A 15,502-nucleotide genomic window follows, 5' to 3' on the forward strand; every position below is an offset into this window, starting at 1 on the left:
TTGCTTTTGCATGCACTCTACAACACCAGCTGATATCAGTCTAGACCAGAGGTCGGCAACCCAAAATGTTGAAAGAGCCATATTGGACCAAAAATATAAAAACAAATCTGTCTGGAGCCGCAAAAAATTAAAAGCCATATTACATACAGATAGTGTGTCATGAGATATAAATTGAATTAAGAGGACTTAAAGGAAACTAAATGACCTCAAATATAGCTACAGATGAGGCATAATAATGCAATATGTACATATAGCTAGCCTAAATAGCATGTTAGCATCGATTAGCTTGCAGTCATGCAGTGACCAAATATGTCTGATTAGCACTCCACACAAGTCAATAACATCAACAAAACTCACCTTTCATGCTCAACGTTAAAAGTTTGGTGGACAAAATGAGACAGAAAAAGAAGTGGCATAAAATACGTCCTAGAAAGTCAGAGAAAGTTATACATGTAAACAAACTACGGTGAGTTCAAGGACCGCCAAAATTAGTAGTACAAAACGGCGCTCGCCAAATACTCGAATCAGTGACGCATGTTTAATATAAACAGTGTGCTTTGTAACTATTAGGGAGGCTTGTGTCATGTTTGTCCTCCTACAGAAACCATATTAAAACAAAAAATAGATTTTTTTTCCCCTCATCTTTTTCCAGTTTTTATACATTTTTTAAAAAGCTCCAGAGAGCCACTAGGGCGGTGCTAAAGAGCCACATGCGGCTCGCCGACCCCTGGTCTAGACTAAGTCAGCACTATCCAAAGTGCAGCCCACGGCTTGTTTTTTTTTTTTTTTACTGGCCTGCAGCACACAAATACATTAAAAAAACGAGAATAATTAGGCACAAAGTAAAGAGAAAAGTATTTAAGTATAGGTATGTAACTTTTTAAATTTTTATTATATTTCAAAATGTTAGATTAATAAAAATATTAGTGTAAATCCTTTGATGTTTCAGTATGTAAAGGGACACTTCTGTTCTAAGCAATCTCAACAAAACACTGACTTCTGAATTTTGCATTATAAGTTTCAGGGTTCACTTTTTTTCGAGGTACATACAACCTCCTGCTTCTTAAGTGAGACGCTCTTTGGAGCAGCTTCTTAAAGGGGAACCTCACTTTAAAAAAAAAAAAATTTCTGTCATTCACATTCCTTATGTAAGACAAGCACAAATCCTTTTTTAATTCACTCTAACTCCTAAATAAACGCTAGCAGAAGTCCGCTAACAAACTAGCCAATGGGAGTCGCTCTATTCCGCTTTAAAAAAAACATTCAAACACTGCCAACGTTTAATATACAGGCTGTAAGTATATATGTGATGTAGTAACAGGCACAGGCATAACATAATATTTATGTATCTTGCTCATTTTAAGCATATGGCAGCGTTTTAATTTCACAGACACATCACAACGTTTGCTTTTTCTTCAACAATAATACTACTTAATCATGGCAGATTTCGTGAGACGACTTAGGGACAAATGATGATCCAGAACCTTGTATTTTTGAGCCTGAAAATAAAGAGGATGAGCAACAAGTTTTAGAAACTGAGTGTTCAGAAGATCCATCATGTAGTAGTATTGCTAGGTGCTCAAACAAGAAATAGAAACTATAAACATAATAAAACAATCACTTACTATACAATGTCTGCGCTCACTGGGATGCCGACTGATGGGATGTTTATATATTCCTAGCTCAAACAAGAAATAGAAACTATGAACATAATAAAACAATCACTTACTGTACAATGTCTGCGCTCACTGGGGTGCCGACTGATGGGATGTTTATATATTCCTAGCTCAAACAAGAAATAGAAACTATGAACATAATAAAACAATCACTTACTGTACAATGTCTGCGCTCACTGGGATGCCGACAGATGGGATGTTTATATATTCCTAGCTCAAACAAGAAATAGAAACTATGAACATAATAAAACAATCACTTACTGTACAATGTCTGCGCTCACTGGGATGCCGACTGATGGGATGTTTATATATTCCTAGCTCAAACAAGAAATAGAAACTATGAACATAATAAAACAATCACTTACTGTACAATGTCTGCACTCACTGGGATGCCGACTGATGGGATGTTTATATATTCCTGTTTAAATGAAGAATAACGCGTGATCCTCACGCAGGTTTTTTTTTTATTTTTTTTTTATTTTTTATTAATCAATCCAACAATATAATACACAGTAATACCATAATAATACAATTCCAATTCCAAAACCAAACCCGGCCCAGCAACATTCAGAATAGCAATCAACAGAGCAATTGAGAGGACACACAAACATGACACAAAACAATCCAAAAGTAGTCAAACAAAAATGAATAATATCAACAACAGTATCAATATTAATAAGAATTCCAACATAGCAGTGATTATAAATATTTTTTTTTTAAAAAGGTGATGCAAACAAGCGTATTTTCGTGTTTTTCTTGCCATCATCTTGTTTAAGTTGAATGTAAAAGTTGACCAACATCTCGGTTTCTGGCCACACCCTTTTAGTATCCAGGTGAAAGGCATGATTTATAATCTATAATTAACTTTCACCAATTTACAGGCGAAGCAGCAGCTCAGTATGTCAATATAGCAGCGTAAGCTCGTTAGCTCTCTGTGAACACAATGCCGCTAAAAGTAGTTCCTCAATATTAGTGCTCGTAATAACAATATTGCATATACTTGGTAAATTGTCAGGTCAGGAAATGTAAATGGAGTATTGATGGCAGGTTTTGGATGTTTTTTTAGAGGGCTTAATGGGTCTAATAGAGTACTCTCATTATCTGCATTGTTAGCCACCTCGTATTTGCTGTATTTTACGAATTAGAATGCCTAAAAAAAGAAAAACGTGTTCTTGTCAAACAAAGGGATTGTGAATGATCTGTAAAATTATTTTTTTTAACCACATGGGCAGATATTGCTAATGTAGATGCCAGTATCTGCTGTAAAGTTTTACTTAGCAAAAAAGACGTGTGGGATACTTTGTTTAACTTTATATATTGTTTGGATATATTTAGTGTTTTCCTCCACCGGACCTGATCGGGGGGCATAGAATATAATATCATTATGAGGACAAGACAGAGACAACAACAACAGAACTACTTCAGCAAATACAATATACCGGTATATATATGTATATATATATATATATATATATATATATATATATATATATATACACATATACATGTATACGTATAAACTTACATATATACCTGTATATACAGCAGATGTGTGTGTGTGTGTATATATATATATATATATATATATATATATATATATATATATATATACATATCCACATGTATATATGCATATATATATATATATATATATATATATATATATATCCATCCATCCATTTTCTACCGCTTATTCCCTTCGGGGTCGCGGGGGGCGCTGGAGCCTATCTCAGCTACAATCGGGCGGAAGGCGGGGTACACCCTGGACAAGTCGCCACCTCATCGCAGGGCCAACACAGACAGACAGACAACATTCACACTCACATTCATTATTATTAATATTATTATTATTATTCATTATATATATATATATATATATATATACACTTGTGTGTGTGTATGCATATTTATACACCCCACATGTATATATGCATATATATATATATCCACATGTATATATGCATATATATATATACACGTGTGTGTGTATATATATATATATATTATATATTCACGTGTATATATGCATATATATATATATATATATATTTATATATACAAACCTATATATATGTAAAACATGTATACATATATATAAACATATGTAAAACACATAATTATGTGTACATATTTTTTCTTATTTTGAACATGTATGCAATTACAAGTGATATATAGTTTCATATTTTTATTAATATAATTATAATATTATACCAGTTTTCATAGGTGGCCACGAGCAGGAGTAAAAAGTGCTTGATTTGCTCACCAAACGGGTACGGGTGTTCTCCACCCATTTTTATTTATTTTTTTCTATCGGTTATAGGAGCTATGTTTATCGGATTTATCGGTGTGATGTCATGATTTCCTCATACAGGCCTGATAATTATCGGTCTATTTATCACGCACCCTTACTTATAGATTGATATAATGTCAGAATATGCCAAGGGCCCAGAACAAAAACAAATGGGCGCCATGCTTTAGAGTGTGAAAATGTTACTTTTTGGTAAAACATTTGTTTATAAAAAATTTTTTTTTTTACTTATACAGTTGCCAAAAACACAATCGATTGCATATAAAATGCCTCCCCAAACAAGTAACTTACAAAAAAAACTTACTTAAAAACATTTTCAGTACTGTTGGTGTATGTGTGGACATGGCCGTCACACCTGAGTGGTGATTAACTCCCTTCATCTTTACCTCCTTACTGTGCACTTGTTCATCCATGTTCCACTCTCCTCTCCTCTCGAGCATTCTGCGTGCTCTTACTCTGTTAGGGAGCTTGCGTGCGCTTGTTGTTGTTGTTGCCTGCTGGATGGCGGCTGCCGCTCACTGTTTGCTCACAGAATGCTGCTGCTGACTTGACAAAGTGTGACCGCGCATGACTGCACTCACACACTGACACACACTCCAACGATGGCATCAGGGGGAGATCATGACACGCACAAAACAAACGTACCCGCCCGAGCGCCTCCGCCACGCTGCGAGACAAGCGTCCACGTCGTCGCCCCCTGCTGGACGCGCACCAAACGTGTTCCTGTCTTGTGTTGCAGCTCGGGGTCGCACCAACTTGGAGCTGCGGGAGAAGTTCATCTCCGAGGGGACGCCTCAGTGTCTCTCTGCCTTCCGCTCCCGCGGGCGACGCTCCAAGCCCGGCTCGCGTAACGCCTCGCCCACTCGCTCCTCCTCCTCGGCCTCCCACAGCGGCGCCTCGCTGCCCTCCACGCCGGCCACGCCCACAGCCTCGGCGTCATCCAGGGTAAGAACTGCAACATTCTCACAACAGTCAAACGTTTTTTCATGGCATCGGACCAAAAATGTGGGTATTTTTTAGTGTTTTTACTCTTTGTTTCTGCACTTGTGACAGGTGAAAATAATAAAACAATGTCCTCATCGTCATATAAATTGACTAATATTGAAAAAACATGTTCGAAAAATATGTTTTAAAGATGTTCCTATCAGGGTTTTATGCTGCCGATTCCGGTATCGATTATTCATGAGTGAGATCAGGCGATATCGATACAGATCACATGTTTTCCCGTATTTACCGAACTGTAGAGCGCACCGGTAAATAAGCCACACCCACTAAATCTCAGAAGAAAAAAGTAGTTTCCAGATATTTGCCGCACTGGACTATAAGCCGCACCCACCAAATTTCAGAAGAAAAAAATGTTTACATATATTAGCTGCACCGAACTATAAGCCACACTCACTAAATTTCAGAAGAAAAAAAAAATTGTTTACATACATTAGCCGCACCGGGCTATAAGCTGCACCCACTAAATCTCAGACAAAAAAAAAATAGTTTCCATATATTAGCCGCACCGGACTATAAGCCGCACCCACTAAATTTCAGAAGAAAAAAAGGGTTTCCATATATTAGCTGCACCGGACTATAAGCCGCACCCACCAAATTTCAGAAGAAAAAAAATATAGTTTCCATATTTTAGCCGCACCAGACTATAAGCCACACCCACTAAATAAAAAAAAAAAAAAAAAAAAAAAAAAGTTTCCATATATTAGCCGCACCGGACTATAAGCCGCACCCACCAAATTTCAGAAAAAAAAAAAAAAAAAAAAGTTCCCATATATTAGCCGCACCGGACTATAGGCCGCACTTACCAAATTCCAGAAGAAAAAAACAGTTTCCATATATTAGCCGCACCATAAGCTGCACCCACTATATCCCAGAAGGAAAAAAATAGAGTCCATATATTAGCCGCACCGGACTATAAGCCACACCCACCAAATTTCAGAAGAAAAAAAATAAAGTTTCCATATCTCAGCCGCACCGGACTATAAGCCGCACCCACTACATTTCAGAAGAAAAAAATTGCACCCACTAAATTCCAGAAGAAAAAAACAGTTTCCATATAATAGCCGCACCATAAGCCACACCCACTAAATCCCAGAAGGAAAAAAATAAAGAGTCCATACATTAGCCGCATCGGACTATAAGCCGCACCCACAAAATTCCAGAAGGAAAAAAAAAAAGTTTCCATATATTAGCCGCACCGGACTATAAGCCGCAACAACCAAATTTCAGAAGAAAAAAACAGTTTCCATATTTTAGCCGCACCATAAGCCGCACCCAGAAGAAAACAAATAGAGTCCATATATTAGCTGCACTGGACTATAAGCCTCACCCACTAAATTTCACAAGAAAAAATAGTTTCCATATATTAGCCGCACTGGACTATAAGCCACACCTACTAAATTTCAGAAGAAAAAAACAGTTTCCATATATTAGCTGTACTGGACTATAGCCCGCACCCACCAAATTTCAGAAGGAAAAATAGTTCCCATATGTTAGCTGCACCATAAGCCGCACCCACCAAATTTCAGAAGAAAAAAAATAAAGTTTCCATATATTAGCTGTACCGGACTATAAGCCGCCCCCACCAAATTTCAGAAGAAAAAAAATAAAGATTTCATATTTTAGCCGCAGCGGACTATAAGGCGCACCCACTAAATTTCAGAATAAAAAAAATTGTTCCCATATATTAGCCGCACCAGACTATAAGCCGCACCCACTAAATCCCAGAAGGAAAAAAATAAAGTTTCCATATATTAGCCGCACCAGACTATTAGCCGCACCCACTAAATTCCAGAAGAAAAAATTTGTTTCCATATATTAGCCGCACCCACTAAACTCCAGAAGAAAAAAATAGTTTCCATATATTAGCTGCACTGGACTATAAGCCGCCCCCACCAAATTTCAGAAGAAAAAAAATAAAGATTTCATATTTTAGCCGCAGCGGACTATAAGGCGCACCCACTAAATTTCAGAAGAAAAAAATAGTTTCCATATATTAGCCGCACCAGACTATAAGCCGCACCCACTAAATCCCAGAAGGAAAAAAACAAAGTTTCCATATATTAGCAGCACCAGACTATTAGCCGCACCCACTAAATTCCAGAAGAAAAAATTTGTTTCCATATATTAGCCGCACCCACTAAACTCCAGAAGAAAAAAATAGTTTCCATATATTAGCTGCACTGGACTATAAGCCGCACCCACCAAATCCCAGAAGAAAAAAATATTCTCCATATATTAGCCGCATCGGACTATAAGCCGCACCCACCAAATTTCAGAAGAAAAAAACAGTTCCATACATTAGCCGCACCATAAGCCGCACCCACTAAATCCCAGAAGAAAAAAAATAAAGAGTCCATATATTAGCTGCACTGGACTATAAGCCGCACCCACTAAATCCCAGAAGGAAAAAAATAAAGTTTCCATATATTAGCCGCACCAGACTATTAGCCGCACCCACTAAATTCCAGAAGAAAAAAACAGTGTCCATATATTAGCCGCACCGGACTATAAGCCGCACCCACTAAATTTCAGAAGAAAAAAATAGTTTCCATATATTAGCCGCACCGGACTATAAGCCGCACCCACCAAATTTCAGAAGAAAAAAAATAAAGATTTCATATTTTAGCCGCAGCGGACTATAAGGCGCACCCACTAAATTTCAGAATAAAAAAAATAGTTTCCATATATTAGCCGCACCAGACTATAAGCCGCACCCACTAAATCCCAGAAGGAAAAAAATAAAGTTTCCATATATTAGCCGCACCAGACTATTAGCCGCACCCACTAAATTCCAGAAGAAAAAATGTGTTTCCATATATTAGCCGCACCCACTAAACTCCAGAAGAAAAAAATAGTTTCCATATATTAGCTGCACTGGACTATAAGCCGCCCCCACCAAATTTCAGAAGAAAAAAAATTAAAGATTTCATATTTTAGCCGCAGCGGACTATAAGGCGCACCCACTAAATTTCAGAATAAAAAAATAGTTTCCATATATTAGCCGCACCAGACTATAAGCCGCACCCACTAAATCCCAGAAGGAAAAAAATAAAGTTTCCATATATTAGCAGCACCAGACTATTAGCCGCACCCACTAAATTCCAGAAGAAAAAATTTGTTTCCATATATTAGCCGCACCCACTAAACTCCAGAAGAAAAAAATAGTTTCCATATATTAGCTGCACTGGACTATAAGCCGCACCCACCAAATCTCAGAAGAAAAAAATATTCTCCATATATTAGCCGCATCGGACTATAAGCCGCACCCACCAAATTTCAGAAGAAAAAAACAGTTCCATACATTAGCCGCACCATAAGCCGCACCCACTAAATCCCAGAAGAAAAAAAATAAAGAGTCCATATATTAGCTGCACTGGACTATAAGCCGCACCCACTAAATCCCAGAAGGAAAAAAATAAAGTTTCCATATATTAGCCGCACCAGACTATTAGCCGCACCCACTAAATTCCAGAAGAAAAAAACAGTGTCCATATATTAGCCGCACCGGACTATAAGCCGCACCCACTAAATTTCAGAAGAAAAAAATAGTTTCCATATATTAGCCGCACCGGACTATAAGCCGCACCCACCAAATTTCGGGGGGGGAAAAAAAAAAAGAAGAAAAAAAAAAAAAAAGTTCCCACACATTAGCCGCACCGGGCTATAAGCCGCACCCACCAAATTTCAGAAGGAAAAAAATAGTTTCGACATATAAGACGCACCGGACTATAAGCCGCACCCACTAAATTCCAGAAGAAAAAAATTGCTAACGACGCGAGGGTCATTACGTTATGATAGCATGTACAAATATGCGTGAAAATACTCTTACAGACTTCACACATGGGACGCTTTATTGCGTATAAACAGTTTTATTCATATTGTAAAACTTACAAACATTGCTCGGAGTGGCGAATGAAGAATCCGTACGAGTAGAAACGCTATGGAGGGCACTCTATTTCCGGTTGTTAAAAGTCCTGAACGGAAGGACACTGCAGAAACTGCAGTGAGTGAACTTGTCCAAACGATGGCACCGAGGCACAAACAATAAAACTCCCTCTCAGTGTTTTTGCTTGGTTTTTTTCTTTAATTATGGCCGTTGGTAAAGAAAAATCCATGAAGTAGCTGCTCCATTTTATAAGCCACAGGGTTCAAAGTGTGGGGACAAGAGTAACGACTTATAGTCCGTAATTGACGTTAATGTTTTAATGTGTTTATAGTGAGTGCTAATGACAGTTTAACAATAGGCACACAATATTTAAACAAGATCCGTTTTTTTTTTAATTAGGGACCGCTATTTGTATTTGACCCTATTGTATTTGTAAGGTTTTATTATTATTATTCCGCCGCCTCTTTAAGCTGTAATTTGACCCCCTTAACATGCTCCAAAACTCACCATATTTGACACACACATCAGGACTGGCGAAAATTGCCATCTAATAAAAAAACCAAACCCCAAAACTCAAAATTGCGCTCGACCGCCCCCTAGAAAAAAACACAGACAAAACTGCTTGTAACTTCCGGTAGGAATGTCGTAGAGACACGAAACAAAAACCTCTATGTAGGTCTGATTTAGACCTACATAGGATGTCATACATTGACATCCTTCAGCAAAAATCAACAGGAAGTTGGCAATTCCCCCTTCAAAACAAAAGTTTTGTAAAGACAGTCACTTTTGCCTCTTTGAGCTGTAATTTGACCCCCTTAACATGCTTCAAAACTCACCAAACTGGACACACACATCAGGACTGGCAAAAATTGCGATCTATTAAAAAAACCCAACCCCAAAACTCAAAATTGCGCTTTAGTGCCCCCTAGGAAGAAAACACAGACACAACTGCTCCTAAAAAGAAAACTCAGACAAAACTGCCTGTAACTTGCAGTAGGAATGTCGTAGAGACATGAAACAAAAAACCTCTATGTAGGTCTCACTTAGACCTACATTTCATAAATTGACAACCCCCAGCAAAAATCAACAGGAAGTTTGCAATCCCCCTTCAAAACAAAAGTTGTTATTATTATTATTATACCGCCGCCTCTTTGAGCTGTAATTTGACCCCCTTAACATGCTCCAAAACTCACCATATTTGACACAGACATCCGGACTGGCAAACATTGCGATCTAATCAAAAAACCAAGCCCCAAAACTCAAAAATGCGCTCTAGCGCCCCCTAGGAAGAAAACACAGACAAAACTGCCTGTAACTTCCAGTAGGAATGTCGTAGCGACATGAAACAAAAAACCTCTATGTAGGTCTCACTTAGACCTAGATTTCATACAATAACATCCTTCAGCTAAAATCAACAGGAAGTTGGCTATTCTCCCTTCAAAACAAAGGTTTTGTAAAAACAGTCACTTTTGCCTCTTTGAGCTGTAATTTGACCCCCTTAACATGCTTCAAAACTCACCAAACTGGACACACACATCAGGACTGGCGAAAATTGCGATCTAATAAAAAAAGCAAACCCCAAAACTCAAAATTGTGCTCTAGCGCCCCCTAGGAATAAAACACAGACAAAACTGCTCCTAGGATGAAAACAGACAAAACTGCCTATAACTTCCAGTAGGAATGTCGTAGAGACATGAAACAAAAACCTCTATGTAGGTCTCACTTAGACCTACATTTCATATATTGACAACCCCCAGCAAAAATCAACAGGAAGTTTGCAATTCCCCCTTCAAAACAAAAGTTTTGTAAAAAAACGGTCACCTTTTTTCAAACATTATCTCCTCTGAGCGCGTTTGTCGTGTCGGCTTCAAACTAGCACAGGAGAGAGATTGAACCCTTCTGATTAAAAGTTGACCAAAGAGTTTTAATTACTGCTCCGGTTTGGATTTTATGTGCTGTCAAAGTCGGTCCCGTCCATCGCTGCTTGCAACTTTAATTACATACAGTTGTTGGAGCAAGAAGGTCAAGAGTACACTAACTAAACAAAAACTAAAACTACGATATAGTACTTGTTTAAACCTTTTGTTTTGGCGCTAAAGTCTTCCTGTGTCCAGGGAATTATTCTCGGAATTTGTAAACATTTAAATTTTTTTAAAGATTTTGAGAAAAGAAAATATCGATCATAGACTGGTAGTACCCTTGGTATCGACACCTCCAATTTATGGATCGATCCAGTGCTCCACATACGGCAGTAGAGCTCGGTTAGTAGAGTGGCCGTGCCAGCAACTTGAGGGTTCCAGGTTCGATCCCCGCTTCCGCCATCCTAGTCACTGCCGTTGTGTCCTTGGGCAAGACACTTTACCCACCTGCTCCCAGTGCCACCCACACTGGTTTAAATGCAACTTAGATATTGGCTTTCACTGTGTAAAAGCGCTTTGAGTCACTAGAGAAAAACGCTATATAAATATACTTCACATCACTCATACGTGTGGTGTACAGACTGACAAGGCTGACACCAACTCTTGTAATTAGAGGGGTGGGCAATAATCGATTTTTAGAGGCATCGCAATTCGGACATGTACTTTTATAAAATGGATTAGTAAAAGTCAATAATCAATTATTTAAATAAATAAAGCAATGAAGACAGTTGTAAAATGTGGCTGACCCACTTCACTGAGAGATCTGACCAGCTCCTTTATATTAGGGCAGTGGTCCCCAAGATTGGTACCGGGCCGCACAAGAAGAAAAAAAAAAATTTTTTGTTTTTATTTTATTTTTTTATTAAATCAACATAAAAACACAATATATACACTATATATCAATGTATATCAATACAGTCTGCAAGGATACAGTCCGTAAGCACACATGATTGTATTTCTTTATCAAAAAAAAAAAATTCAAGCGTTGACCGGTCCGCAGCTACAAAAAAGGTTGGGGACCACTGTATTAGGGCACTTATTGTATGTTCCAGTTTTATACACGTTTCAATTCATTTAGTACATGTGATGGGAATTAATTTAACATTCTTTCTTATTACAAACACGCTGTTTTTAAAGGTCGCAAGTGAAAAAGGCTTATTTAGTCAAATGAAAAAACTGCATGAATATACATAAAAATCACAATTGAATCGCGAGGTGCCCAAAGATTCCCACCTCTACTTGTTAATCGTTATATTATCTTCTCTATAACTACTTGTTCATTTCCTGTTAGTCTCTGCTTACTTTCTGCTTTAATGCTACACTTCATACTTTATACTCAGCACGAGTAATGTGCAGATTGATACTGAAATATCTATACCATATCTTTGTTATAATATTGATTCTTTTGATGCTTCATTTAAGTGAGATCAGAATGAGATCAGTTAAGTGAGAAAAAAAACATTGAGATTGTGTCTACATTTATATATGTGTATATATATGTATGTATGTATGTATGTATATGTATATATATATATATATATATATATATATATATATATATATATATATATATATATATATATACTATATACATACATACATACATATGTACATATATATACATACATATGTACATATATATACATACATATGTATATACATATATATGTATATATGTACATATACATACATATATATATATATATATACTATATACATACATACATATGTACATATATATACATATGTACATATATATACATGTATATACATATAAATGTACATATACATACATATATATGTATATGTACATATATAAATTTATGCGTATATATACATGTGTATATATATATATATAAACATATGCCTATTTTTATATCACTATACATATACTGTATATATGACTCTATATATGCCTATATATATATATATATATATATATATATATATATATATATATAATATATGCCTATATATATGACTATATATATATATATATATATATATGACTATATATATATGTGACTATATATATGCCTATATGTATATATATATAGGCCTATATATATTTGTCTATATATATAAGTATGTATGTATATATTTATGTCTATATACAGTATATGTATACAAAGAAATGTATATATTTTTTGTATACATATATATAGAAACACACACATATATATGTATGTATGTATGTATGTGTATATATATATATATGTGTATATATATATGTATGTATGTATGTATATATATGTATGTATATATATATATGTATGTATATATATATGTATATATGTATGTATATATATATGTATGTATATATATATGTATGTATATATATATGTATATATGTATGTGTGTATATATATATATACATATGTATATATGTGTATCTATGTATATATATATATATGTATGTATGTATGTATGTATGTATGTATGTATATATATATGTATGTATATATATATATATATACATATGTATATATATATATATTTATATATATATATATATATATATATATATACAGTATGTGTATATATATATATATATATATGTATATATATATATATATATATATGCGTGTGTGTGTTCAGTGCATAATAACACCATCATTTGAGATGATTCCCCTAAAGCAGCAATACTTGAAATACAATACTTTTTTCATTTTTACCAGACACGTTAGGTATGGTTGCATAAAGTTTAGGTATCGCCGATACAAACCTGAATTTTACTTGGTATTGAATCGGTAAGAAAAACGGCGGTACCGCACATCTGTTGTTACATGCTAGCTTAGCTATTAGCTCGCCTGCCCCTGCTTGCTGTCTGGTGTGTGACATGTTCAGCCCCTCCAGTGATAATAATACTTGATAATGATGCTAAGAAATTAAATTTTGTTTGCGGTGATGAAGGTGAGCGGCTCCACACTGTGTCTGCGACCACGTGTTATCTACTAGCTTGTCAGTGGGGATACTAACTGGGGATACTAACAATCAACACGATATCGGCCTGAGAGGATCGTCGTTTGTGATCGTCATTAATCGGCGATGGCGAACTTTTAAATTTCTCTCAAGTCGGCACAAGCAGAGTTTATTGTCCGTCCTTTGACCATATTCATTTGAAATGAGTAATATTAAAGTAAAACAGTGATGAAAAGGAGTGAAATGTGCTTGTTTGTTGCATTGTTTTGTTGTTGTGTGTATATTTCATCAATGTATGACATTGTTTTTGTCTTGTCTCGCTCATCTTCCTTCTGCCTTTTCTTCTTGACTCCAACAAACAAACAAACAAACAAACGTACAACCAAACACTTTGAACCATCACACTGCGCTCCCTCCTCGTGTGCTTTGCTACCTTCCTCCCTTCCTTCCTTCCTTGCTCCCTTCAGTCCTCCCACACTCATTCCCGTGACTACGCCAAGCCGTGGTTGGCGCACAGTAAAACGCCGACGCCGCCCAAGTGCCACTGCTGCCCGGATCACGGCGACAACGGGCACGAGGTAACGCACTCAGTAAACCCCGCCCCCTCCCCCTGGCAACACACGCTAGCACCCTCTTCCTGCCAACCTTGTCATGCGGTGGAAGCATTAATAAGATGAGGATCCAAATATGTCGATATTGTGTGTTCAACAATGTTGCGTGTCGGCCATGTTTCTACAAACCCCGTTTCCATATGAGTTGGGAAATTGTGTTAGATGTAAATATAAACGGAATACAATGATTTGCAAATTATTTTCAACCCATATTCAATTGAATGCACTACAAAGACAACATATTTGATGTTCAAACTCATAAACTTTATTTTTTTTTGCAAATAATTAATTTAGAATTTCATGGCTGCAACACGTGCCAAAGTAGTTGGGAAAGGGCATGTTCACCACTGTGTTACATCACCTTTTCTTTTAACAACACTCAATAAACGTTTGGGAACCGAGGAAACTAATTGTTGAAGCTTTGAAAGTGGAATTCTTTCCCATTCTTGTTTTGTGTAGAGCTTTAGTCGTTCAACAGTCCGGGGTCTCCGCTGTCGTATTTTATGCTTCATAATGCGCCACGCATTTTCGATGGGAGACAGGTCTGGACTGCAGGCGGCCCAGGAAAGTACCCGCACTCTTTTTTTACGAAGCCACGCTGTTGTAACACGTGCTGTATGTGGCTTGGCATTGTCTTGGTGAAATAAGCAGGGGCGTCCATGAAAAAGACGGCGCTTAGATGGCAGCATATGTTGTTCCAAAACCTGTATGTACCTTTCAGCATTAATGGCGCCTTCACACATGTGTAAGTTAGCCATGCCTTGGGCACTAATGCACCCCCATACCATCACAGATGCTGGCTTTTCAACTTTGCGTCGATAACAGTCTGGATGGTTAGCTTCCCCTTTGGTCCGGATGACACGATGTCGAATATTTCCAAAAACAATTTGAAATGTGGACTCGTCAGACCACAGAACACTTTTCCACTTTGCATGAGTCCATCTTAGATGATCTCGGGCCCAGAGAAGCCGGCGGCGTTTCTGGATGTTGTTGATAAATGGCTTTCGCTTTGCATAGTAGAGCTTTAACTTGCACTTACAGATGTAGCGACCAACTGTGTTTAGTGACAGTGGTTTACTGAAGTGTTCCTGAGCCCATGTGGTGATATCCTTTAGAGATTGATGTCGGTTTTTGATACAGTGCCGTCTGAGGGATCGAAGGTCACGGTCATTCAA

The 15,502-nt window shown here is 37.0% G+C and overlaps 1 protein-coding gene across 4 annotated transcripts in view; it reads left to right on the forward strand.

The window, feature by feature from the left end:
* Nucleotides 1–15,502, forward strand: part of macf1a (microtubule actin crosslinking factor 1a) — a 438,368-nt gene that overhangs the window by 420,813 nt on the left and 2,053 nt on the right. For 3 of the 4 annotated variants that reach the window (XM_061930784.1, XM_061930787.1, XM_061930785.1), the window contains 2 exons: nucleotides 4,724–4,929; nucleotides 14,184–14,294. In XM_061930784.1, coding sequence (XP_061786768.1) covers nucleotides 4,724–4,929; nucleotides 14,184–14,294 — 317 coding nt within the window. The remainder of the gene's footprint in view (nucleotides 1–4,723; nucleotides 4,930–14,183; nucleotides 14,295–15,502) is intronic. The other variant, XM_061930786.1, reaches the window with a different exon arrangement.

The sequence above is a fragment of the Nerophis lumbriciformis genome, linkage group LG37 (assembly GCF_033978685.3).
Source record: "Nerophis lumbriciformis linkage group LG37, RoL_Nlum_v2.1, whole genome shotgun sequence".
NCBI classification, from domain to species: domain Eukaryota; kingdom Metazoa; phylum Chordata; class Actinopteri; order Syngnathiformes; family Syngnathidae; genus Nerophis; species Nerophis lumbriciformis.